Source organism: Pseudonaja textilis, chromosome 2 (genome assembly GCF_049901715.1).
Source record: "Pseudonaja textilis isolate UNSWEBS1 chromosome 2, rPseTex1.2, whole genome shotgun sequence".
NCBI lineage: Eukaryota > Metazoa > Chordata > Lepidosauria > Squamata > Elapidae > Pseudonaja > Pseudonaja textilis.
The window spans coordinates 68,750,775-68,778,574 of NC_141991.1; the positions used below are offsets into that span (position 1 = coordinate 68,750,775).

Below are 27,800 nucleotides of genomic sequence, written 5' to 3' on the forward strand. Positions count from 1 at the left end.
AGTAATTAGTGATTGTCTCTTATTAGCAATAACTCTGTGACTGCTGGCATTCTGATCTAAATCTGAGAAACCGAAACTGTTTATTTGGTTTGAATCTTGGTAGTTATCCCAAAATAGAATCATCAAGTTGTATAGTGAAATGGAAAGTGAAATTGCCAACTGAGAGGTATGCATCACATTAAATTTTGTGATCTTCGTATGGTTGAGCCACCTTGGATTTACATCTTACAATAAATTGAACTGCAACACTTAACCTTCATGCCTAGAAACAGTTACAGGAGAGGCTGCCTGAAATACAACAGGACAGCATTGCCTCCCAGAATTCCATATCAAGATAGGTGGTCATAGTTCAACCCTTAATTGTGATTTCATTGACCAGGATCCTTAGAGAGGAGATGGGCAGCATCAAAATGTAATAAATAAACAAGCAAACCCATCCTCTCTAAGCTACCACTGAAAAGGCTCCCCAAGGTTGACAGGAACAATGAACATGAACTATGAACAATTCCACTGAAAACAATTCCAGTTTGAAGTAACTCGAGTTTATGCTACATTTCTTTGGTTATCCTGTCTAAAACCCAATCTGAGAATTCTTCTGGACAGATAGAGTGCTGTGTTCATGCTCTGGAGGATTTTCTATCCAATTGAAAAATGTGGATAAAAATTACCCAGAGCAGGCACACTCGGTCACATTCACATTCACAGGATGAGCATTCATACCTACATTCGCAACTGCCAAGCATGCAAACAAATAACAGTCAACATACAAGTACAGACACAGAATTTAATATTTGCAATCATATTCCCAATGTATATCATTACTCCTACACATTAACACCCATATCCATTTTTCTGCCACGTAAGTGTACTTCATATGTATATACTTGCACAAATCCAACCATTCCTTTCCATCTTCATCAATACCTCTCAGTCAGTACACAGGTATTCAGATATTGCCCACCATATACATATAAATTGTCAGTGCAAATTATTGACCTGCACTCAGTTCTAGGAATCACTTCCCTGTATCGCCAAAGACACATCTTTATGGCTATAATTTATGAACAATTTGCTAGTTAGAGACATTTAGCCAGCCTGACTGGTGAACATTCAGAGTGTTTGAGGAAGGTAATCTACATCCTTGCTTGGATTAAAAAGATCTTTAATATCAGGGCATTCCTCACTACCCAAAAGGACTGGATAAGATTTGAAACTGAAATTAAGATGGAAATAGCAAGGAAGAAGTAAGGGATTTTAAAATCTGTCTGACTTAGGGGAAAACTCTAGGAATGCACGAATGTTGAATGGTAGCCAGAGTTCACTGAGGTTGAAAAGTGTTGGTATAAGGCAAAAATATAAGTCTTATACTTGGTATAAATCTTCAATAGTTGCATCCCTGGATTTGTCACCAGAAGGTAATATCTCTGTGCAGCCAAGCAGATGGGTAAAATAATAATCTGATTTAATTGCATCTTCAGAGCAATTCTAGAGTTATTCTTGAATTGATTCCTTAATAAATTTTTAAAAAGGTGTGTGTGTGTGGGGGGGGGATTTTAGGCACTCAATCAGTTCAAGATCACAGCCTGAGATGTTGGGATGTCTAAGAACCAGAAAATACCAGAGAAGGCAGATTAAGGTTGAAGAACATTTAATTTCAAAAGTGGCAGTCACTTGAGGAATCAACATTTAAAAGACTGTGCTGTCTGCATGAGTTATCTTTCCATTTCACTAATAAAGGAGAATATTTGAAGCCCAGGGTTGACATGAGGGGACTTTGGTGCTCTCTGAGCTTGCTTCTTTTCTGGCAGATGTTTCATTAACCAAACTAAGCAACATCATCAGACTAGTAAGGAGGTACAGTTTATAATCTAGTGGCTTGCCTATCAATGTTGGTGGTCTTAGAGATTCTTTGGCTGATCTGTTGGCTGTTGGCTGATGATGTTACCTAGTTTGAGTAATGAAATGTCTGCAAGAAAACAAGCAAACTCAGAGAGCACCAAGGACCCTTGCCCCCGCTTTCCATTTCATTTTTAAAGCTTACTGATAGATCTGGCTAGGGAACCAATGAAGAATGCATTTATTTCAGGGAGGTAAGCTACATTTAACTGTAGAGAATTGGAAAAATCAGTGTCTTTCAAGATACAGTAAAGAGAAAATAAGAAATCATATTGTGACATAAAACCTTAGCAAAGCACTCATTCTTATCAGTCATTTAATCACTCGGACACAGGCTCACAGGCAATCACTCAGTTGAGCTTACACACAAGTGGAAGAGTAGACTAAGACACACCAAAGCCAAGAGACATTATGGCAGGCACTCACTTGGATTTGTTCTCCTCATAGTGAGCACTGGTCTTAATGTATCTGGCCAGCTCTATCTGCATATCGCCGAATAAAGGAACCACCTGCAGCTGCTGGAAGAAAAAACAAGAAATGGTTTAAAGAAGGTAAAGAGGCTTCCTTTGGTATGAGTGTGACACATGGCGTAAAAGAGCATTTAACCACCAGAGGGGGCTAAAAGTCTGAAAGAGGATTCCTGACACTATTGGGAGGAGCAAAATAGTTTGTGAACTTCCATGGTGAAGCCAAGAAATATGCGTTATTATGATGATTCAAATCAGGTCAGCACAATTTTTAGCTAGCAATTTATCATCATTTTGCACGGGCATCAGTTCTTTTGAAAACCATCTCTGCAAGATTTCTGGATGCTCGATCTGTTGGAAAACCACAATATAGTACATTGGAACACTCTGGGGTCACTAAGCGTGGGGGCTATATTATTGAAAAAGAAATATTAATTGATGGTCTTGAGAAGGTTAATCTTCTCAATGGGATCTATTAGAAAGAAGCAGCCATGTCCCAATGGGTTCTAGTGTGAGGAATACAGGTAGTCCTTGACTGACAACCAGAATTGAGATCAACATTTCTGCTGCTAAGCAAGACATTTGTTAAGTGAGTTTTTGCTCCATTTTTTGACCTTTCTTGCGACAGTTGTTAACTGAATCACTGCAGTTGTTAACTTGGTAACATGTGAATCTGGTTTTTTGTTGACTTTGCTTACCAGAAGGTTGCAGAGATAACCCTGGGACGCTGCAATCGTTATAAATATGAGTCAGTTGTCAAACGGCTGAATTTTGATCACATGACCATAGGGAGGCTGCAATGGTTGTGTCAAAAATGGTCATAAGTCACTTTTTTGGTGCCGTTGTAACTTTGAATGATCTCGAAATGATATATTATCATCATCTCTTTAACAACCACATAATCCCTTGAAGGGTATAGTCTGGACAACTGAATGGAGCTAGCAGAGTGTTTAATGGCCAGATGCCCTTCTCCTGTCACCAACGCGGAGTTTTGTTCAGAAGATATATTCTCACTGTGCCCAGAGAGAGATCTGCCTCTACCTAGGATCGAACTCACAGCCTCCTGATTATGAGGCAAGAGCTCTAGGCCACCGCACTACTCCTCTAAATGATCTGTTATAAATTGAGGATTACCTGTAGCAGTATCATGTGAAAACAAAACAGTGGCTCTAAATTGCCTGGCACAAGAGGGTAGAGCTTCTATTGCTTTAATAATTGCCTAAAAGAGGAATGTCAGCAGAATTAGTAAAAGTGCATCAGCATTAAGTTCTCTTGAACCTGGTCACCCTAATGTGATTGTCTCAACCCAGGAAATATATATTCACCTTTTACTTCCTGTTTTGCCTCCCGCTACCTTCATTCTCAACACATTTAAACGCTTATTATACAGACAGGAAGATGGGATTTCTGCTCTCATTATGAATCTTGAATCACATGTTTCATTTATTAAATATGAAGCTAAGTCTTCTCAATTGTCTCAGACTATAATGAGTCTCATAGAACTAAAAATGAAAACAGCTTTGGCTAAGGAAAAAGGAAATTTACTCATATATAAGTTTTCAGTATATGATTATATGCTTCACTTGAAGCAATTACTTGAATGTATTAATAATCTTGGATTACCATTATAGGTTGCAAAAATCTGAATCTTTGCTGCTATCTAATGAACTTCTAGATTTTGCAGCCCAAATACGGTAGCCTTAAATAGCCATGTTTGCAAAACCTTACAGTAAAGATTACTTCTTAAAAATAATTTGAGATTATATACCCAATTTTATTGACAAAAACAATAGAATAACAATTTCATACAACAATAGATTTTCCCCTAAGAGGAAACTATAGTATCCCAGGACTGCTCCTGGACTTCTCCAAAGGTGCTTTTCCCAAAAGACAAGTGGATTTCCTTTGTTTTTCCTAGAAGACATTTCGCTTCCCCAGAAGCTTCTTCAGTTCTTCATTTCATTTCATGTTGTTGTATGAAATTGTTATTCTATTGTTTTTATCAATATAATTGGGCATATAATGGCAATCCAAGATTATTAATAAATTCAGGCAATTGCTTCAAGTGAAGCATATTATCATATACTGAAACCTTGTATATGAGTGTAAATTTCCTTTTTCCTTAGCCAAAACTATTTTCATTTTTATTTCTTTGAGACTCGATAATAATCTGAGACAATTGAGAAGACTTGTCTTCATATTTAATAAATGAAATGTGTGATTCAAGATTCATAATGAGAGCAGAAATCCCATCTTCCTGTCTGTATAATAAGCGTTTAAATGTGTTGAGATTGAAGGCTGGGTATGGTAGCAGGAGGCAAAACAGGAAGTAAAAGGTGAATATATATTTCCTGGGTTGAGACAATCACATTAGGGTGACCAGGTTCAAGAGAACTTAATGCTGATGCACTTTTACTAATTCTGCTGACATTCCTCTTTTAGGCAATTATTAAAGCAATAGAAGCTCTACCCTCTTATACCCTTGGCCACGCAATTTAGAGCCACTGTTTTGTTTTCACATGATACTGCTACAGGTAATCCTCAATTTATAGCAGATCATTTAGTGACCATTCCAAGCTACAACGGCACCGAAAAAGTGACTTATGGCTGTTTTTGACACAACCATTGCAGCATTTCCATGGACATGTGATCAAAATTCTTCTCCAAAGGTGCTTTTTCCAAAAAGCAACTGGACTTCCTTTGCTGTTCCTTGAAGACATTTCGTTTCTCATCCCAGAAGTTTCTTCAGTTCTTCTACATGTCAGAACTGAAGAAACTTCTTGGATGAGAAGTGAAAGTTCTTCAAGGAAAAACAAAGGAAGTCCAGTTACCTATTGAAAAAAGCACCTTTGAGATAACCATGACTTGGATGACTGAGAATCTCCTAGAAAAAGTGACTTCTCATTTCCATGCTTCTCCAAAAAATATTTTTGATTACAGTGATTTATTTGAATCATTCACTCTACTCAAATAGAACTACATCATCACACTATGAATTACATCATCAAAGTTGAATCAATCAATTAACAGCCAGTTACTAACACATTACACTTAAAGAGGCAGAGCTAGGATTAAAGAGGATTTCACTGATTTGTTTTTGGTAAAGTAAATGTTTTAACCTGCTGATAGTCCTCATTTAATAGGTCCTTGTTCAGCAACTGTTCAAAGTTACAACAGATCTGAGGGGAGTGTATAACTACCCCTCGAGTGATCAAGTGATTATGATTTGGGCACTTGGAAACCAACTTGCAATAGAATGGAATAGAATAGAATTCTTTATTGGCCAAGTGTGATTGGACACACAAGGAATTTGTCTTTGGTGTATATATTCTCAGTGTATATATAAAAAAGAAAAAAAACACTGCAATTATGACATTGCAGCATTTGATGGTCTTATGTTCACATTTTGCAACCTTCACTGTCAGCTTCAGACAAGCAGTGTCAATGGGGAAGTCGGCAGGAGGTTACAAAGGGCGACCACTTGACCCTGGGCCATTGCAACCATGTGGGATTACCTACCAATGCCAACTGGGACTGCCAAAATTGCTGTTGTAAGTTGGCATGGAGATTGTGCTTTGTGATCACACTGTTTTGCAATGCCAGTTACTGTGAGTTAAAAAGATTATAGAGATATACCTTAAAGAGATATAAGGTAACTGAAGACTATAGAAGTCTAACTCAGATATTTAATAGGTTTTATAATAGATCTACACTGTGCTTGGCAGAGATTTAACACTATTTTTTAAAACAGGTACAAGAATCCAGTGGACATCATGTGATAATGAGGACTGTAAACTTTGGGTACCATTTTTGAAATTCTTGCACTCCAAACATTAAGCTTATGGAAGAAATTTTCATATTAATTTTTGACAAATGCATGAAATCACATTAATATTTGCATGCAAGAAGAAGAATAAACAAGTATATCAGCACTCATTCACAGGTGTATGCGTAAGCAGAAGAATTCTTTCTGGAACTACGCAATAGCTTCAAGGAATGGTGAAGTCGAACAAGCATACGAATATCTTAATTTAAAATCTGGTTTTTTAATTAAGCAAGATCCTTAGCAGTCAACCTTGCTGATGGTCTGAGACTAGACCAAAATGAGGTGACATATTCACTTCATTCATCTTTCCTTCATTTGCTAAATGAAACCCATACTGTTATGTTTGAACAGCAGTAGGTAGAATGTTAGCAATTAATAATTAGAGATGATGTCCTGTAGCTACAATGTAGTAGTTTCTGAGTTTCACTTAACAATGGAAAGTAGTCGTTTTAATGAACTTGCAAGAATAAGCATTTAGCAATGCTGCAAACTGAACTGCTATAAAATAAGCCACTGGAGAGGGCACCTGAAGTTTTACAGCAATAATCTGTTGCCCTGATAAATAGGAACTATGTTTGGCTGCTTATATACAATGGTTGCTATTTTGAAACTTTCAAAACTTCTGCAAACAATTGTAGAAAATTGTGAACTTTAATTCTCAATTCACCTTTCACTTCTCCACAATTTTTCAGCGGGAGAAATGCTACATCCTTTGTTTAAAATGCACCACAGCATGGAAAAGTACCATGATAAAAGAAAGAAGCAGGCTAAATGGCCAGACATTTTTTCACCCTGATACAGGAAGCACACATGACCGATGCTAGTTCTACAGTTGAGTAGTCATACTTTTTAAGGTGGGTTGAAATTTCTATCACATGCAGGTCCTATTCTTCTAATTAGTCCACATATGGGAACCATTTTTGGCAAAACATATAGTAAATTCTAGGTTGGATATTTTTGAGATCAACAGGTAATACTACTTACACAAATCTATCTGTTACCTAAAACCACTGCAGCTGTTGCTTGATCTGGTTGTTAAGAGCTAAGTCAACCAAGACTGAAACAACCAGAATACTTTTTATGCAGTTCAGTTTTTAAATGAACTAAAAATGATAATAAAGTTTCCCTCCAATTGAGTTTAACTTCTGATGGACTCATTGGTGATTTCCTTGGCATCTATTCAGAGCTATATTCTTCTGGAAGACCTTTTTTTAAAAAAGACTTCTCAATCTAGTCTCTTCTATAGCTTTGCCATTTTTGGATAGCTTCCACTGTTACACAATAGAACATGACCTCCCAGCAGGTCCAGCCCCTTTTAACTTTCAGAGATCAGCCAAAGTCAGCATTACTATGTTTTTAAAAGTTTGGTACCAGCCTGAAAATAGTGCACAATTGAATTTTTTTAAAAAAACGAGAGGAGTGAGGGGGATGTATCAGAAGAAAGAACCAACCAAATTATGAGTTTTGCAGTCAGCCAGTACTGTGAAATCCATAAGAACTTTCTTTCTTCTCTCATTTATCCACACCATTTTTTATTCAGAAAGTACGTGAATGGAAACCACGGCTTCCATTTATTGATGTATGTGCCTCCGTAAATATGCACACCCTGTATGTTTTTGTTTTATTTCCCCTCTCTGTTATAATTTTGTACATTTTCTTTTTCTTTCTTTTCTTGCATTTAATTTTAAAAAGGAAAATTAAAAACAAAAGTATCTGAATGGAAAAGCTTGTGCACAGTAACTCACATTCTATTAAGGAATTCACCACTATCTAAAAAAATGATCAGCCTATTGTCCCAATATATGTAGCTATGTCCATTGCAGGAACGAGGTTTTCCCTGAAGAAGGCAAGCTAAACAGAAGAATTCCTGTCTATGATGCATGACCTGCTGTTGATTATCAGGGTTTATTGTGCTGAGGTGAAATCTGGTAGATATGGAATTAATCTGTATGGATCTGATTTTAATCAGGACATTTGTGCAGAAATATTAGCATGCTGTTAAAACACACAGAATAAAACCCCCCATATGCTTATTTTCAATTGTGCAGCAGTAAAATATTCAGATGTTTGCAATTCAATCACACCTTTGGTTCCAGCATGTCAAATCCTCCTGTGTCTGCTTTATCCCTAGGCAATACCAATACAGATAATCTCAGGTTCCTCTGGAAATAATCATGAACCAGAGCCAAGCCAGACACTGACCTTGAAGAATTTATCAATTTTGCTGAGGTTGATTCTCTTCTTGGCATCTAATTTGTAAATATTACTGACATTTCCATCCATCAGGTACAGACCAAAACCCATGACCTAAAAGAAAAATACGAGCAACATCTGAATATTTGTCACAGTCATTTCATAGTTACTGTCTGAAAGAAAGAAAAGACCATATTCCATGCATAAATTTTCAATTAAAAAAAATCTCTCTCATAATATCTGAGACTACATTTACTCTGTAACTAACCATAACATACTTTTGATTTCTGAAGGAAGCTTCCTTAAATTGCTTCAAAGTATTTGTCCAGTTGACTCAATATTGTCCAGCCAGACTGGCAGCAGTTTTCTGAATGTAAAGTTATTTTATCTTGGCTTGCTTGTACATCTTCCATTTGCACTGCAACATTTTTTAGAAAGTGCACACACACAAAATATTAGGGCCTTTCTATGACCCACAGGCTTCAATCCCTTATATAAATAAAGAATTTTCAAATTGACTCGGAAAAAGACTTGCAGGATTTTTTGAATGTATTTTTAAATAGTTTTAAATCTTTCTTTTAATAATCCAGAAGTTATCTTTTCATGGAAAAGTTAAAAAAAATCTGTATACAGTCTACAAAGAGAAAAATGCCAAAAAACTCCACCAAAAACCAAAAACCACACCAAGACATGCATCATGAAAATAGGCAACACAAAATACTGAAAGATGGCTAAAATACATTTGCAGAGAATTAAAAGAAGTTACCTTCAAAAGCATATGCTTCTCGCTGGGTGTCAAATACATCTTGTTTTCATAGTAATCCACACAGATGTTGACAATATCAGCCAACAGTTCTTCATAACCAGGGATTACTTCCAGCTGCTGATGCAAGCACTTAAAAAAAAATTCCACAAGACCTTCACAAATGTTCAATGGGAATGAAATAAAAGGTTGTAAAGTTTAATTTAGCGTCTTCCTTGCAATGTATAGGCAAGGAATTAATTTAAATGAGTACTGCTTACATCAAGCACTGCCTTTGCTCCTAATAGTTGTATGCAGTGCTGGTTAGTATAAGAACAATTAAACCTCTCTTTCCTATACTTATCTGCCCATTCTTGATGTATTTCTGCTACCACCATTCTTTTTGAAAAGGCAATCGTTTTGACTTCTGCACTAGCCAATTCTACATTTAGTAGCTTGCAAGATAGTTGTTTACAAAGGCCGCAAAAGCAATAATTTAAGTGTTTGTATAAAAAAATGAAGTGGAGTTCTTGGTTTTCTCTGTCATCCTCTATAAAAACCTCCCCTCTGCAAAAAACTAAAACCAAACCTTGACACAGGGCAAATTACTATACATAAACAGGCAGCACACCCTACTCTCAGTGACACTGACAATGTTACCTAGTTGGATAATGAAATGTTGGTAAGCAAACAACCTAGCTCAGAAAGCAGCAAGAACTCCATAGTTCAACCCTGAGCTATATATATATTATTTTGTTGAAATGGTATAGGGACAAGAGATTTAGTAGTGGATTATGCCAAATGATTATTATCAGGGTGTATTCCTGACTCTATGCATTTCTCGCTCTTTCTGTGTATATGTGTGTTTCTATGTATTTGTATGTGTGTCTGTGTGTGTGAATGCATCTATTGTATAGAATAAAAAACCCAGTATTTGGTTGCTATGGAAATGTGGTTAAAAGCCTTGCACGAAATTTGCTATTTCATAGCACAGTGTTTGTTATTTAATGGAGTTGATGTATAAGTGCCATCTATATTGATTTCATAATTGCCCAGTGCTTCATAAATAGTCCAAGCTGACTAATTTCCTATGTAACAACTTGCATTTAATAAGGCCCAAAGACCCAAATACAAATAAGGCCTAACAGTTATAAATATATTTCTTATGATGTACTATGTTCTCCAGACTCAAGTCCAAAGCATACATGTCAGGTCAAAGTAAACTTATTTAAATATCATAATATGTGGGAAAAAAGATAAAAGAAAACATTCTACCTGAGTGATCCTATTATGGTTTGCTAGAAACATGGACAGGTTCTGTGATTCCTGAATAGACTGAGGATCAGCCATTTTTCTTAAAAACTGGGCTGCTCTGAAAAAGAGAAATTCAATTTTGTTGATAAGTTGGAACATCATACCAGCATATTGCTGAGTAACACAGACTTATAAAACAGAGCACAAAAGCAATACAAGAATGTCATTTCATTATCTTTATTCCACCATAAATATATTTTGACACAAAACAGGATTTAGAAGCCTCTTGACTAAATACTATTAACTTTGGATCTTTATCTCAGCAATAAGCCCTATGAAAATACACATGTATGTATTAATCTCACCTTTTGTAAGCAGAGTGGTCATTTTTGACACTGCACTTCATGTTCTTCAATTCATCCAAGACTGCAAACATATTGATAAACTTCCCCAATGTCAGTAGATACGCTTCTGAAACAAAGTCTTTCCTTCTCTCTGCATGGCACAAACGCTTGACTTCACCACAGAATCGTTCAATGGCCTTTCTCTAAGAAATAGTAAGACAGCAGTAATTTAAAGAAGGAGTAAAAAGGGAGGAACTGTCAGTAATGGGTGAGAAATGAGGCTTTATTAAGTGCCTGAAATTCCACTATCTCAGATCTAAGCTTGAACCTGCCTTATTTCCACCTCCTAAAGAGTTAAGGGATGTTGTTGTTTATTCATCCAGTTAATCTATTGGTCTCAACATACCTGGTCTAGTGAAACAGTCTAAGAAACTAAAAATGGCAATTGGCCCAGACTGTGACATCCAGAAAATACTCCAAACAAGCTGAGAAAATACTAGGAAGCTTCCAAGTGCTTGGCGAATTGAAAAAGAAGGGATTCTTTTGGCTATGCTAACTGTATCATTGTGAAGCATTTGTTTTTGTATACCAGCTCTTATGCCTTGTTTTCCTTATGGATTTGTGTGTGGTGGCTAACTTCCATTTTTCCTGGTTTTGCCTTTGGCATGATGCATTTCTTGCTTTCTTTGTTTCTATTTTTTTTAGAAAGTACACATTGGAGATATTTTCTTTAGCACCCACCATTAACCTGCTGTCTCCATGGTATGGGGCTGAATTTTGAGTTCTGGCCTTGATTCTGATTTTTTTTTCATTTGGTAGTTGGACTTTTTCTTTAAAGCCTCACCAAATTATCTGTTTGAAAACTGACATTTTGTTATTTACTACTCCTCTAAAGAATTTAACTGAGCAAATATTTTCCTCAGTTTGCACTAGATCGTGAAATGTATCTAAGCAGGATGGTGCTTCATGTGACACAATTAAGCAAAAAGTGACCACCACACCATAATATTTTTTTTTGATGGTATCACCTAATTGTATGTTTGTGCACTTGAGTAGCCCACAACTATGATACTGTTCAAATATACAGTATTTAAAATATTTCTCCTGTTACTTTTAGTTTAGTCTATTTCTATCATATTATCTTCCAACTTAAAAGGCTTTCATTATCCGGGGCCATGTCCTTGGGTTTGCTTATTTGGACTATGATTTGCGGTGCAGTTAAACATCTTTCAAAACCGACCACAATGTACCTCACATTAGATTAGAGAATGGTTTTCCCACATCTGTGTAACTAGTTTTTTTAGGCAAGCAGAAGGAAAGGTCAGCCAATATTGACAAGAACTTGAGTACTGTCTGTGTGGCATCCAATAACATTCATTTGTTGACAAAATGGCAAACCGATTGAATGCTAGCTTTTCCCGACACCCATCAAATCTGCCTCTGGAGAATATTGTGTCTTTCAAAACAGTTTATACAGTCAGCAGAAATTTGTTCATACAATTTTAGATATACTGCCCTCTTTTACAAATTAAATCAAAATAAGATACCATGTAGGAAAAAGAACAATATTAAGCACTTAGCAAAATCATCATGTCTTGGGTAAGTTTACTGAAAAAATGATATTTTATTTATTTATTTTATTTATCAAATTTATTAGTTGCCCATCTTACCACAGGATAACTCTGGACCAATAGAAGACCTATTTTTATTTGTACAGTATCTTACACCCAGGGTTTTTCATAATAATAAGTGAAGAGGACCCAAGTGAAGCATAGGAATTTGGAACACCTACCTGAAAGTACATGAACTTCATGAGTTTTGTCACTTCTGGCTCTAAGACTTCCACTGTCTTCTCATAAATCTCTACTCGGTTTGGTTGCTCATTACACTTTACCTGAAAGTTAACATAACAATTTGATATTAGTAGTCCTCATGGACATGATGAAGAAGATCCATGGGACATAGAGCAAGATCATTTTTAAAGGGTCAGTTTTAAAAGTCTGACATAGCAAAAACAAAAGATCTTGGAGTGCTTTTCAGATAAAACCAATTTAGAATGGGAGGGGCTTTCACAGGCAAATCATAATCAGTTGTCAGATAAAAGGCTTCTAAATGAGAAAAATGCAAAATTGTCAGAAAGTTATTAGTACTAGGAATATTCCATCATTTACATGATGACACTTTTATATACAGTTTGTTCTCTAGATCAGAATGAACCAATGTTGCTGATGCTTACTTCATTTATTACATTAATTTATATATATTTTTTGCCAACGAATAGCATTCACAAGCTTTTCAGAAGCCAAATACTTTTGTCTTTTACATTTAGCTTGCTGAAAACCCATTTCTTCATTCCAGCCTCCTTGATATGAATGTTCTGGGGAAAAGCATAATAATGCATGTGACTTACTATAATTGTATTTGTTGATTTTATTACATATTTTATTAGTTATGCATACTATTCTAGATACATCACTCCTTATCACTCATCCCCTCCCACTTGTGACTGTATGACTGTAACTTTGTCGCTTGTATCCTTACGATTTATATTGACTGTTTCTTAGTATGATTTGATTGCTTATTGTACCCTATGACTATTATTAAGTGTTATACCTTATGATTCTTGACTCTTGACAAATGTATCTTTTCTTTTATGTATACTGAGAGTATTTATACCCAGACAAATTCCTTGTGTGTCCAATCACACTTGGCCAATAAACTAAACTAAACCTATTCTATTCTATTTTATTCTATTTTCTATTTTCTATTCTATTCTATTCTATTCATCTAACATTATAACACAAAATAGATTATTATGGTTGGTTGCGCAGTCAGCCAGATGTTTAGTCTGGATTTGGCATTTTGGTTCACCTATCAAGTGTCAAGTCAATTAACTGCAGGATCAAATTCTCTTAACTGAAGATTATGGAGTGTAATTTACCCAATGGTCCAAAGTGAGTTTGTAGTATTTTTTTTCAACTTCCTAGTCTAGAGGTGGACTGGCCCAAATTCACCCAACCAGAATCTGTGCTTGGAGTACACTAGAACCTGTGTCTTTACACTCTAATCCAGCACTACACTGTCCATAATAGGTTTAAATAAGAAATAAAATCATCTGAGTGAATGCTTATTTATTAGTGATTTGTTCCTTTGGAAACACAGGTAGTAAAAAGCCCACTGGTCACCGTGGGTCATTTTTCTTTGGGTCCTATAAGTTATTAGAGTGTCTTCTGAGAAAAAGAAAAGCATATAGCATTCTTAGAGAATATTTCAATTTCTTCTTGACAGAAACTTCTCTCTAATTGAAGTGGATTACAATTTAACTTGACATCTTACCTGGGGAATAGCTCTGGAGCAGCTCCTCCAAGTATAAAGCATTACTGCATATTCATGCCCTTCCTCCAACATCTCATTCTGAAACACATTTGGACAATGTAATAGCACTAGTTGTCATGTAACAGTCTACCCTGCATCCCCTCAGTCAGCTCTGGATCACCTGATACCTACCATGCTAGAATGCACTGTTGCTTGCTCAATGTATCTAGCAATGCCAGTTACAAAAGCATTTCTGTCTTCAAAATTTGTATCAAAGTTGGCCTGAAAGTAGATAAAGAAATAGTTAAATATTATTTTTATTTGGGTTTTCATTTGTTTTCAGAGATTTTCCATTGTCCTATTGTAGGAGTTACCTTAGCAATGTGAAACCAGTTAAAATGAAAAATATAACACTTTATAGAAATAATGCATAAGAAATTAAACAGCTATAAAACAGTTATCAGGTAACAGAATGTAGTTATCTATCTATCTCAATATTAAAAAACCTGTAAGTGAATAGTACTACTGTACTAATAAGATAAATCAGATTAAAGCAAGAAAAAAAATAAAACAATTAAAAAAATATTAGCTTTATAGTGATTTAGTGATTTAACTGCTTGGCTAAGATCAAGTGTACAGTGCATTATATAATGATAACTGCACATTTGATCACTTGGGTATATACATAACTACAAAATCCCTTTTTAGTTCACGTGCAAAACCCAGAGGGGAAAGTTTAAAAAAACATTTTTATAATATATTTATTGATATTTACCTTATTAAAAAATAACATTTTTGCATTCATTGGTAGAAATGAAATCGATACTAGAGCATCTCAAAACTGTTTGATGGGAATCCTAAGTTCATATCAAAACATATTTTGATATTAGGAGCAAACCAGTAAATTTAGCCAAGCTTGTATCTCTTAAAAGTCTGCATAACAACTAATTTTAAATGCTTTGTCAAAAGAAGCCAGTCCATATAATTTCCACTAATCTTTCTCCATCAGATTCAAACAAAATTCGTAAGAAATTAAAATGAAAGAAGAACCAAAAATTTCCAAATTCCTGGAGGAGGGAAGATATGAGTTCAAAAAAATATTAACTTGTTTTCATGCCACTAAATGAGAATACAGCTTTACAGCCAAACTATCACATGGCTAACGTTCTTATCCTACTTCTTTGAGTTTTTTTTTTACTTGTCCTCTTCCACATTATTCTATCTGCCTCTTGGAATTCTCCAATATTTTCCCCATTGACAAACTTTCTTCTTCTCTTCAAAGTATGATTGATGAGTTACTTTAAGGTATGATTCTAAGGAAATATTGGTTACCTGGTACATAATGGATGATGGAGGTGGCTCGATGCATGGCTGCTGATCTGGTAATGGCAGCTCCTCCAGGAGGTCCACATTGGACAGAGCATCTTCCAGGGTTACGTGAGTTGTCATGGTTCCCAGCTTTTAGACTCACCGCTAAAACAACAATAACAACTGCTTACATTGTGAGACTGAAATAGAAATACATAACTATAGAATGAGTACTGAAGGAAATCAGGCAACAACACAAAACATGACTGTTTCTGATGGGGACTATGAGTTCTAGTGCCACCTTAGGCTGGGTCAGCTGGGTGATGTTTAGGACAAGAGCTTTCAGTGTGAAACTGTCCTTGGAAATTCTCTATCCTCCAGGTCATGTTCCAAAGGTGCTTTTTCAAAAGGTAACTGAATTTCTGGTTTTCCGTTGAAGGAAGGCAGTAGCCTTAACATTTAGTTTACAGTAAACCCCCCCCCCCGATCAATATTTATATTTTGATTCCTTCTACCCACTGGAGCACAAAAAGGGAATTATGAGAACCCTACACCACCCTACACCAATGAGCTGAAAGCCTGCCTACCAGCAAATATGGAAAAGAAAAAGAACCAAAACGTATCAAGGAAGCCTTCAGAACATGTGGCTATTCTAAGTGGGCCTTCATCAAATCTCAAAAAAGACCCTACAGGAGCTCGTCCATAACAGACAATGAAGAGAACAATAAACAAAGCAACATTGTCATCCCATACGTTGCAGGATTATCGGAAAAGCTCAGGAGGATCTTCAGCTCACACAACATACGTGCATACTTCAAATCCAAGAATACACTGAAGCAGAAGCTTGTCCACCCCAAGGATAAAACACCCAGACACAAACTGAGCAATGTATATGCAGTACAATGCAGTGAGCCATGTGCAGATCTGTACATTGGGAAACGAAACACCACTTCATAAATGCATGGCACAATGTAGGAGAACAAACGTATCAGAACAAGATTCAACAGTCCATCTGCACTTGAAGACAGCAAAGTCCACATTTTGGACAGAAAGGACTACTGGTTGGAAAAAGGGGTCAAAGAGGCCATCTATGTCAAAATTGAACAGCCCTCTCTTAAGAGAGGGGGAGGGATACAACATCATCTATCTTCAGTCTACAACACAGTCCTTTCAAGAAGGCTCCACACCCATTTGCACTGCTCAGGTGACCCTGAGGCCAGGTGGCCTCAGTGACTCTATAAAAGAATTCAACTGACTAGCTGTCTGCAAGGAGTACAAATCCTTCCATTCTCCATTCTGACCATCCAGTCAGAGTTGAAGAAGCTTCTTGAATGAGAAGTGAAATGTCTTCAAAGAAAAACTAGAAAGTCCAGTTGCCTCTTGAAAAAGCACCTTTGTGACTTCAGTGTGAAACTGATTAAAAGCTGGTCTGTTTCAAGAAGCAAGAGAGAGGGAGCCCAGGGTCTTAATCAGCTCATTAAGGTCACAGAGTTGATCTTACTAATTTTTCCTTAGAACTTTAAGAAAGTGCTAAGCTGCAGAGACAAGCAGTTCAGGAAGAGATACCTTGCAACAGGGGCAAAAAGTAGGGGGAAAGACACTGTAGGAGAGAACTTTATCTGCACAAGATGGCAACAATTACTGATCTTCTCAGCTCTCTCAGTCATATGTTCACTTAGTGACCATTTTTCTTATGACCCTATCATTGGAACAGAAGTGGTCATCAAATGAAGAGAGGGTATAAGCTAAACTACTAATAAGAGTGTGCCAATCCAAAGATATATATCAAATGATTTCTCTCCTGTGACTGAGCAAAGCAACTGCTCACCTAGGCTTCATGAAAATAATAGCATAAAGCAAGAGAGTTTTAGGAAAATGACCTATGGGGCCCTCCTATTTTATCTGAAAAAACTTAATCTGAATGCTTCTGCACATGAAGAAGCTAAAGAAACTAAAATATTGAATTTCAATGCCAAGGTAGCAACCCTAATTATAAAAGTCAATTACCTTGGAGAATTATTGGCACTATAATAATATTGTTTCGAAGGCAATGAGGTGACATTTGTTTTTTTCACAGCAATCTTATCTCTTGTATAATCATTTGGAGGGGAGGGGTTTCTGCTTGCAGATGTGCAAATAAATTTGGAAACTAATTTCACAGAAAAGCAGTCTTTTTCAACTGGTATGTGAGGCAATGTAGAAGCACTACTATTTCATTGCAACCTAAACATCATAGTAAGCAGTTCAAAGAGCTCAGCAGGCAGAGAACTGTTTCATCAAAAGAAAACACAAAAAAAAGAGTTGGAATTATCTCCACCCAAATATCTCCACAATGTATGGAAGATATGGAAACTAACAGAAGTGTTTCCAAAGGATGGATGGGTATCAAAAAAAGTCAAATGGTGCCCCCAATCCTGTTCATATGTATTATATATAAAATATTGTCCTCAAATATTATTTGCAAAAGCATTGCTAAAATAGGAGTTGAAAAGCAGTTTTTCTCTTTCAAAACTGCACAAAAAATCATGATATATTCTATGAGGTTTCACAAAAATGAAGCTTCTCTTCTTTATTAGCATCTTTATAGTTTAACAATTTAAAGACACAAAAATTTATTGGTGGGACTTTACAAGCTTCTTATCTTCTGCATCAGGGGAAATTTCCCTACTATGTTATTCCCACAAAGAAGCTGTGTTAAAGGGACAGGGACATGAGACACACACTCACACTTGGCAATCCAACAACTCTAATAAAGAAACGAATCAGGTTTCTTAATCCACAATAGTTTCTACTGTTTACGTAGGTAATTTTAACTTTGTGTTCCCAATTCTTGATTTCTAAAAAAGCAAATGAGTTGTTGGAGCAAGAGATCTACCCAGCATTCTCACATGAATGAAGAACATCTGCCAGTTAATGTTGGAGTTATTATCACAAGCAATCCGAGCCAAAGAAAGTTGCCCTTTTGCAAAGCTGCAGCAATGGGTTCATGGGGTCATCGATCAAAGGTCAGCATGAAATATTAGCCAACAGAAACCATCTGTGCCTCCTCGTAGGCCTAAACCAGGCAGGGTTGATTGAAGTGAGATCTCAAAAGTGAACAAAACAGGATGGTGGGGGAAGGGGTGTTGAGGAAAGGCAAACAAACTGTTAGGTCTGTGGTTCATGTATAAGTGCAACACTTCCTGCATCATCATGCTCAAGAGACAGCAGTTGCAACTCCAGATTCTCAAGATGTAACAGCTGGATGTTAGATGAAGATTATTCAATACCAATGAACTTGAAAGAGGGACTTTTGAAAAATAGGCTGTTTTACTTTTTGTACAGGAAATACAAAAACACAGAAAGCACTATCACTGTACAATCTGGAGTGATTTATGGCTTCATTACAAAACAAATCCATGGAGATTCACCTACCCCCTTTTCATACAGATAAGTATACAAGTATTTCCAGCCACTACAAAACAAATGAAATCAGTAGTATGCTTGGATCTCTGGAATGAATTTGCTACTTTATGAACACAGAAGAGCTAGTTAATTAATTTGGGGTTCCTTCATTCCAAAATGTAGTTATTACTTTCCAGAGATGCTCAGAAAACATAGCTCTTTCATGTGCTTCTAGTATCAATCTAAGGCAGCAGCAACTCCAGTGGAAAATAAACTTTTAATTGGCTTGGTGACATCTGAAAGAACTATATGAATCTGGAAAAACTGCATTCTTGCACATTCATTTGCTGATTTTGGTTGGAAGTATTCAATTACATGGAACACATAATTTAATTGTGCTGCCATTCAAATGCTGAATCTGATATTGATTCAGGATTCTTCAGTTTATTTGCATTTATTTTATACATTTTTGTTAATTGCAGTATGGAAACAAGGGACATAAAATTCAGAAAGAGTTTGGTAGGTTTTCTAACTAACAAATGTTACTAAAACATGTAAGTATTTGTGGGGACTTCCAGCGGAAGAATGGAGAATTGAAGACAGCTCTGGAAAAGGACAGCCAATGACCAAGGCAAAGGAGGAGGAACTGGTGAGTGGATAGGTCCTAGGAACATCTCCAAATAAGGATGGAAGATTGCCTACGTGTGCTCCGGATAGTTGTTTCTCAGGAGTCTGTAGGACATTGGTTTTCTGAGATTTGAATACTGAAAAACAATTGGTGTCATCATCTTGCTCACAATCACAGTGGAAACTTTTAAAGGACACTAAGTTTGCAAACTGCACTTTGCAAATCACTCATGGAAATTGCTCATTAACTACTTCTAAGCTATTAGAAATCTTCAAAATGACAAGTTTGAAAACATCAGGTGAGTCTGCTTTTAATTCTGGATGAAAGAATACTTTAATTATAAGTTTATAAATATGAAATAAGCAGCAAAAAGTAAATATGATTTTGATCTTAGAAAGTTATATATCAACTAAAGGTCCAAAAAAAAGGAATACTGAATCTTTTATAGTAATATTTTTTAATTAATTATAAACACCTTTTCATGGGAAATAGATTTTATTTTGGTTTTCACAAGACATAACATAGATATGGAATTTCATGATTCCAAAAATGAGTCCAGAAAAACTGCATGCTTGCACATTAATTTGCTCATTTTGATTGGAAGTACTTGATTGCATGGAACTCATAATTTGATTGACTGGACACTGGAGAGGACTAAATTTTGGGTAGAGGAAAGATATACAGGTCAACAAGATGGTTATGACGTTTGAAGAATGGAATCAGAAAATGGTAGCCACAATAATAACAATGTCAGTAATGATATCTGCTTCCATGATAAGACTATGTCCAACAGATGTGATTGAAAAAATATCATATGTAGAACAAATTTTATCTGACAAGACGGAGGTGGATTGAAAGTGGATTTGCAAGTAACAGGTCAAGACAATAGTTAGAAAAGAATGTTTCACTTGATGTAAAAAAAAAAACAAACCTGGTTAGATTTTAAAATTTAGAAAGAAAATATAAATGATAAACCAAGAGAACGACCTGGATATTTTTGCAACTAGATTTACAGAATGATGGAATAGAGAGTATGACAATATGGAAATCTCAAGAAGCTAATATTGAGGCAGGGGGTATATTCACATTCCTATCATTCATGGGAACTATGACAGGAGGCTTTTGGTGAGCCATTCCAGAAGAAGGAATAGCAGCATTTAATACAGGTCTTAGTCTTCAAGGTCATCCCTCTTCTTCAGTTTGGAGAGGAGGGTTACTAGGCCCAATGGTCTCAGACAGCTTTTGCTGAATGACACATTAGTATGCAAAATACCTCATTTATCCATCACATGGTGGAAAAGTACGTGTGGATGGGACTTGCTTCCAAAAGGTGTGGCTGGCTGAGGACAGGGACGTAACCATGCAAATCTCAAAACTTTTTTTTCTAAAAGCCATACAGACCAATTAGTTTCTCTGATCTAGAAAACAATCTTTTACAATCCAAACATGGAAATAAGCACTGTATTGCTACCATCATCTAGGCAGTTTTATTTCGATACAAATGGTTTCCATTCTAACTTTTGTTGCTATTACCCTTCTTATCCTAGGGCAAGGAATGGGAAAACAAAATATGAGAAAACATAAGGAGAAGGGAACTACTATGTATTAACTAAACAATCCACAATTATGACATCAGAAGAGATCTTAAAATTTTCTACTGATTTGAATAATAATATAGAAATAAAAGATGCAATCCATTAGAAAAACAGAGAAAGGCACTACAATAATTTAAATTGAACATGAAGGTTATCTTAAATATGTTCAATTAAAATAAATCACAATGTGTCAGATAGGGTTTATTCCCAGATAAGCAGCATAGAAGTGTCACCCACATGTTTAAAACAGGAACTAGTCTTGAATCTAACCTAGCAAATTTCTTTTTCAAGAAGTATGATGGTTAAATATTTTTGAAACTATTCTAACTTTCTCAGTCCCTACAAACAGACTTTGTCTTTGGAATTTGTTCTTTCCCTTATGATGTCTGATGTATTAAAAGAAAGTCTAACAAAACAAACATGGATGTTACTTGGAATTTTGTTAAAGTTCCATATACTTAAGAGAAAGAGACTTCATCAAATTCAGTTTTTACAGTTAATTTCTCAGTTGCTTAAATATTCCAAGTAGTTAATATATACATGGAAGAAGTAATCAGCTAGCCCACCTATCCATCTATTCTAAGACAGTAACCTGACTTCTTGTGCTCTCCCTTCTGTAGCTAAGACTTCCCAGTCTTGCATGAGCTCATGGAAGAATGCCAATTCATCAGTTTCTGGGGACAGCCAATGGAGGACAGAGATAAGATGACAATTGCAGCATCATCATCAAAATCCCATCCCTTTTCATACCTGTGTGAACCTAACAAAAAAGATTTGGTACATTCAAAACTGCCCCACCAACTTCCCTTTTTTATTTTAACTGAGCACGCCTGTGCTTTATTGTTTGTTATGGCCTAGAGGTCTAGAGAAGTTGCTGTTCCTTGATCTACTTGAAAGAATCACATTCCTTCCCCAAACAAACTCAGGAGAGTTTACATGCAATTTCCTTCCTTTGAGTGTAATTTTGTGCACATTTGTTTCAGATTAGAACTTACTATATTTGTAGACTTTTTTTCTTACTTTATTGTTCTAAATTGAGCATACCAAATCCATTTAAAATTTAGTTTTTCATTAATGTAGCTTTCATTCTTATTGAATTAACTATTACTGAACAGATGGTTATTGTGGCTTTGTCACCCATCTTTGAAGTAGAACCGAGTATGTTTAATTTGAGTTGTGTGCTTCTACTAAATAAATGCATTTATCATTTCTTTATCATTTAAATCACGCAATGCCACTTCTTGGGTTCCAATACCTCTTAGACAGAGTCCAAAAACTCTATTCCCATTTCCTTAATTATTTTCAAGAAAAATGTTTTTTTTGTAATCATATTCCAGGGAGAAAACATTTTTCTATATTTTAAGAAGAAATATTTGAGATATGAGGCAATTTCTTGCCGGAAATCAGTGGAGAAGCTGGCAGGAAATTGTAAGTCCTAGGACTGCAGGCAGGTTGGTGTTGCTACCAGACAGAGGAGGGTTCAAAGGTAAGCGTGAAAGGCATTGTGTGGGTCAGGGAAGGTGTGCAGGATGCACAAAAGTCAAAGGGAAGGCCAGCAGGGAAATTTGGAAATCACTGGGGATAAGTCTCCCCCAGCAGCACATTGTCCCCAGTGATTTCCTAATTTCCCTGCTGGCTTTCCCTTTGACTTTCTGGATGTTTGTAAATCCACTTTCTATAACTATTATGGGTGAAGTAGTCATTATGGCTTAATTACTGTCAGTTTTTTTCCATTAGTCCTCTTTTTTCAAAGAGGCAAAAAGAACATTTAATTATATTATATTATAATACTTGGGCCTTCTTTCTCTTCCTCTCTCCTTTTAAAAATAGCTCTGTTGTCACTATCAAGTCTTTAATACAGCATTTATTTGTACTTTTCTTTTGCTTACTTTTTCAGTGTAGGCAAAACAAAATTTAAAACTTATGAAAGGATTCACAATATAGTTGAATGCAAACTGTTGATCAAGGTTTAGGGAAGCAAAACAAAACTGAATTGTGATAAATAATCCTGATCTGTTTGATTCAGAAAAGCAAGCTCTCTTCCTCAAGCCCATTCCAAAGAAGGCAGGGAACAAAACTAAGGTTAAATCAAGTTAATATAATTTTCAAACCAAATCAATGATTCATCTTTCTCTGATGCTCCTCTTCCATCGAATGTTAGCTGTACATTGGCAGGGCCCTGTTCCTTTTATATCCTGCAAACATAGTAATGAAGTACATATAACAATAGTCCAATCTGACACAATGAAAGTCCTTACAGTGGATTCAATGAAAATTTATCTTAAATTACCATTGGCTTCTTTCTGTGTCCTATCAAGATAGCTTTGATTTCTATACAGTTAGAATCTTCATGTGGCAAGTTTCCATCATATGAATTTACCTCCTATGAAAACAACTTGAGAAAAAGTGACTGTACCCCAAAATGTTCTGTGTGGGGTGAGTGTATGGAAAAAAACATATATGGTAACATAGTATTTTTCAGACTATAGTATATATAATTTCTCATACTGATTCTGATTCTCACTGAAAGTCACACTGGAAGGTTTTCAACTTATAGAAGTGACTTTTAATTCTTGCCCTAATATGAACCCTGTCTTTTTATGAATATTTTCTCACAACGAAGAACCATTGATAAATGTGTACAGTTTACAGATGAAGCTGAGTTCTTGGCTCTTGTAGTGAAATTTAATTTCACATTTGCTTTTTATTCATTATAGTATAAAATGTTTTTGGAGCCTTACTGATTGTTTTTTATTATTGTAAGTAGTCTTGTATATCATCTTGGTACCAAAATAGGGCAAAAACATAATAAAATCAAAAAGAGAAGAAAGTTATTTAGAAGAAAATCTTCCCTAATTCAATAAGTACCACACCATGTAAATATGAATAGGTCTGAGCCTCAAATGGCAAAGAAAAGCATTCATGGGCAAATAAAAGATTCCAGGAAAGCAAGATGGGTTTGAAGAAAAAGGTGTTTAATCAGTACATACCCAAATGCACACTCTGAAAATTATGTTTATTTGTGCTAATCTGGAAGAATATGATTGGCTGTATGGATAAAACTATTTTCTTGGCCGCTGAGTTGGAGAATTTATTTTATTTTGAGAGCTGGTGTTAGCTAAAGCTTTATTTCAATGCAGATTAAAATCAGCTGATTTCTTATACCAGCCAAAAACATTTTTTTATCCACAAAGGTCCAATGTTTCTCCTAACGAAATAGCCTAGGAATAACATCAGATCTCTGCATGCCTCTTTCCACTTCCTGTAATTAAGTCAATCTCATTACTTGAGATTTTTGTGATGGGAAGTCCCTAGGCCCCCATAGTGACAGCAACAGATGGCTCAGGGGCCTTCTATTTTACTAACAGCAATCTCGTTTTTTACCTGCAAACTTCAAAATCTGGGTTGTTTAACTTTCACAGGGCCTACCTTTAAAATAGCCTAATGAAACTACACTAGACTATTCCTTTCTGTATGTCCAGTTCCCTTTTTATTTCAGAGATCTCAGCTGTGATTGACAGTACAATTCATTGCAAACCTTATCTAGCTGTTGTTTGGCACTGATTTCCAACCCACATGTTTTATAGGCACAAAAGCTTGCCTCATACATTTGATGCTACAATAGTATTATTTAAGGTATCCCCAAGGGTAGAATTTAAATGACACATAAAAATAATAATTTGATGTAGCCAATTTCAGATTCCAATTCTGAAATTCTAGTCCATATTGCCCATTGGTCTAACCTTTTCTTTAAAGACTCCATTAAGAACAAGATGGTAGAAAAAATGTTCGAATAAGCCTGACTTAGATAACTACGTTATTTTTCATATTTAACCACCCAAGCATCTTTTTCTATTTTTCAAGTTGAAAAACACACCTGCTGCGATTCCATTTCCTTTGAGCATTTTCTATTAGCCACCCCTCCCAGATGTTTGTTCCTATGCATCACACCATTTATTTTGAAAGAAAGACTAAAGTAGCAAGCTCCTTTCTAATTGCGGGTGGTTTAATTTAAACCCCCAAAGCCATCCCTTAATTCAGTCTGACGGGTGTTTGTGTTAAACACCAAAAAAATCCAATTAGCATTTCATGGCGTGGAAAACGCAGCGTTGGATCACATATATATATTTTTTCCACGAAAGACATCAATAATAAAGGCTGATCACATGGCAGTTGCTTGATGCACTCTTATAAACAAGGAGGCCTCTCGATGCGTAAGCATAGGTATCTCTAAGCATTCTGGGATATCGCTCGTAAAATCCTTCTTCCCGAGGGGGCTAACAGGGCCCGCTCTCCCGGCAGAATGACAGCCGCACCTGCTGGTGCCCCCTCCCTTCCTCTCGCTCCCCCCTCAGCCGGGGTCTCTTAAGAGCCTGTTGCAGAAAGGCTTGAATCGGGGCAGCCTCTGCCGCTCGGGCTGAGCCGCCCTGCAGCAGCCAAGCTGTCACCGCCAGCTCTTGCAGGCAGCCGCCTCCACCTCCCTCGCACCCGTCAACCCACCCAAGGCCGCCCTAGCTTAGCGATCGGAAGGGTTACGGAGGAGGCCAGAAGCGGATGAATGAAAGGTGGTGGGCGGCGGAGGAGCCGAGGGAAGAGTCTCGGTTCCAGCGCCCGCTTCCTCAAAAGCTACACCTGCGGCTTTGCCTCTCGCTGTAGTGTTTCTCCCCGCTTCCCTTCACGCATCTGCCCCTTCCCCCGCTTCCAGCCCGGTGGCCGGCAGGTCTCCCCCTCTTTCATTCACCCGAAGAGCAGCCCCCGCTCGCTCGCCGCCGTCGCCCGAGCGGCAATATCGGGGTCCCCGCCTCGTGCTCGATGGTAGCTCTCCAAGCCCACCGCAAGAAGAAGCCGCGAGGTTACCGGGGATACAAATAGCGAAGAGTCCCGTTACTTACCTGGCGGGAGAGGAAGGATGCTTACAGGGCCTCTGCGGCTGGGCTCAACGGTGGCTACAGCGGAGAAAGAGGAAGGGATGCTACAGCGTCGACGCTGCCGCCGCCGCCGCCGCTGCCACCACTCGGCAGTCTCCACCTCCGCCGCCACAGCCGCCTCCTCCTCCTCCCCCTTCCTCGATTGCTGCTGCCGCTTGGATCTATTTGTCTCTCTCTTTCTCTCTCTCTCTCGCACACGCAGAGCAGCAGCCGACCGGGCTGTAGCCGGTGCAGACTTTCTGAGCTCTTGCTCTAAAGCGACTCCCACCCGCCGCGAGAAACCTACTTCTCCATTGCCCGCCCGTCCGCCGGCTGCTTACCCCTCAAGAAGCCACACTCTTGTCCCGAAGACAGGTTGCACCTGTTAATCAGATAAGGATTCATTCATACTTTTTAAAAAAATCTCTCTCTCTCTCTCTCTCTCTCTCTCTCACACACACACACACACACACATACACACACTCACTCTCTTATCTAATTCTAATTAAAAATCTTGGGGTTTCCCCATCCTCAGACTAAAAGAACAGAGTTGCATTTGTCATGAGCAAACTTGTATTTTACATGTGGAAGATGAACTTCCTTTAAAACTAATGCAAGTACTCCCCCCCAAACATCTTCTCTTCCTATAACTAAACGTGTTATAATAAATGTTTTGGAAGGAAATCGATTCTAGAGCTCCTTCTGAAAAAAAATGAAGCTACAATGTCTCTATGGCTACTGGACAGGGGGAAACTATGGTATTCCAGCCTGATGTCCTCCAAAGATGGGCTTTTGTCTTTCCTGCCATAAACTTCTGCCATGTTGGAAGGGGTTTATGGAAATTGAATTTCAACATACCTGAAAGACACACAAGTTGGACTGCTTCAGTGGGTTGTGCACAGAATTTTCTGAGTACATGACTGGAATTGCAACCGGATATGAGTGATGTAACATAGATAAATCAAGAACATTTTAATTAACAGTGCATACATAACTTTGACTTCATGTCAAAGTTCACGTTTATTTTAATATTCTTACTTTAGATTTATTCATTAACAGAATTAAAGAAAACTTTTATACAGATGACTTTTAAATGCATATCTACTCTGTCACATTTTATAAATATGTATAGAACCATTATTTATTTCCTGGCTTAAAAAACATATTTAATATTTTAACAATGCTCAAAATGGATAATACTTTTAAAGTATAAGCATAATATAAAACATATTGCAATTATATACAAAATCCTTCAATAGCAATTCCTTTCAAACATAATTCAATCATTTAAAACCATCCCTAAAATAACTAGCATAAAGAAGTGTACATCCCCTCCCAAATGGTTAGCAAAGAATTTTAGTAAACCTGTGTGGGAACTATGATGAGAGACCACCACAAACCTGGTTTGGCCCAGCTTTATATCAATTCAATGCCACTAAGGAAAAACCTTTATTAATAAATATAATATTTTATGAACCTGTGATACTACTACAAACATACCTGCAAGGAACTAATTCATAATTTAAGAGTTGGAAAAATAATGCATGGCTCAACTGAAATATGAATGTCCATGTCCAAAGCATGTAATATATACTTTGCTTGATGACATCATGATGCACATGATATCACTGGCGCCTCTATGGTACCCAGGCTATTATAATTGATTGGTGCAGTGGTGGGATTCAGTTTGTTTTATGACCAGTTCAGTGGGTGTGGCTTGGTGGGCGCGTTTTGCCTAACTCGGGCGTGCAGCTTTCCTCACACCAGCTGAGACCTGCAGCGCCAATCAGCTGAGAGGATAAAGAAGAGAAAAGCACAGGGGCAGGTGGGAGGGCTGATCCTGTGCCTTCCTCTTTTTTTCTCTTACAGATTGGTGCCTGATCTTTTCCAGCCCGAAACACAAAATCCAAAAATATATACCAGAATTCTTCCATTATTTTT

At 36.9% G+C, this 27,800-nt stretch overlaps 1 protein-coding gene and 1 long non-coding RNA gene across 4 annotated transcripts in view; one reads left to right on the plus strand and one right to left on the minus strand.

Annotated features, from left to right (window-relative positions):
• The window catches only part of CYFIP2 (cytoplasmic FMR1 interacting protein 2), a 60,994-nt gene extending 35,002 nt beyond the window's left edge, over positions 1–25,992 (minus strand). The window contains exons 1-10 of one of the 3 annotated variants that reach the window (XM_087924228.1): positions 25,845–25,992; positions 15,370–15,510; positions 14,230–14,319; positions 14,059–14,136; positions 12,515–12,616; positions 10,744–10,925; positions 10,400–10,496; positions 9,149–9,277; positions 8,392–8,496; positions 2,323–2,411 (exon numbers count right to left, since the gene is read on the minus strand). In XM_087924228.1, the coding sequence (XP_087780354.1) occupies positions 2,323–2,411; positions 8,392–8,496; positions 9,149–9,277; positions 10,400–10,496; positions 10,744–10,925; positions 12,515–12,616; positions 14,059–14,136; positions 14,230–14,319; positions 15,370–15,486 (989 nt within the window). In that variant the 5' untranslated portion in view covers positions 15,487–15,510; positions 25,845–25,992. Of the gene's footprint in view, positions 1–2,322; positions 2,415–8,391; positions 8,497–9,148; positions 9,278–10,399; positions 10,497–10,743; positions 10,926–12,514; positions 12,617–14,058; positions 14,137–14,229; positions 14,320–15,369; positions 15,511–25,844 lie in introns of all 3 variants that reach the window. The other 2 variants (XM_026696671.2, XM_087924229.1) reach the window with 2 other exon arrangements.
• Positions 18,585–21,959, plus strand: LOC148126902 (uncharacterized). Its single transcript, XR_015741707.1, has 2 exons — positions 18,585–19,655; positions 21,573–21,959. It is a non-coding gene; the product is annotated as an uncharacterized LOC148126902 (long non-coding RNA).
• Positions 25,993–27,800: the final 1,808 nt, after the last annotated feature.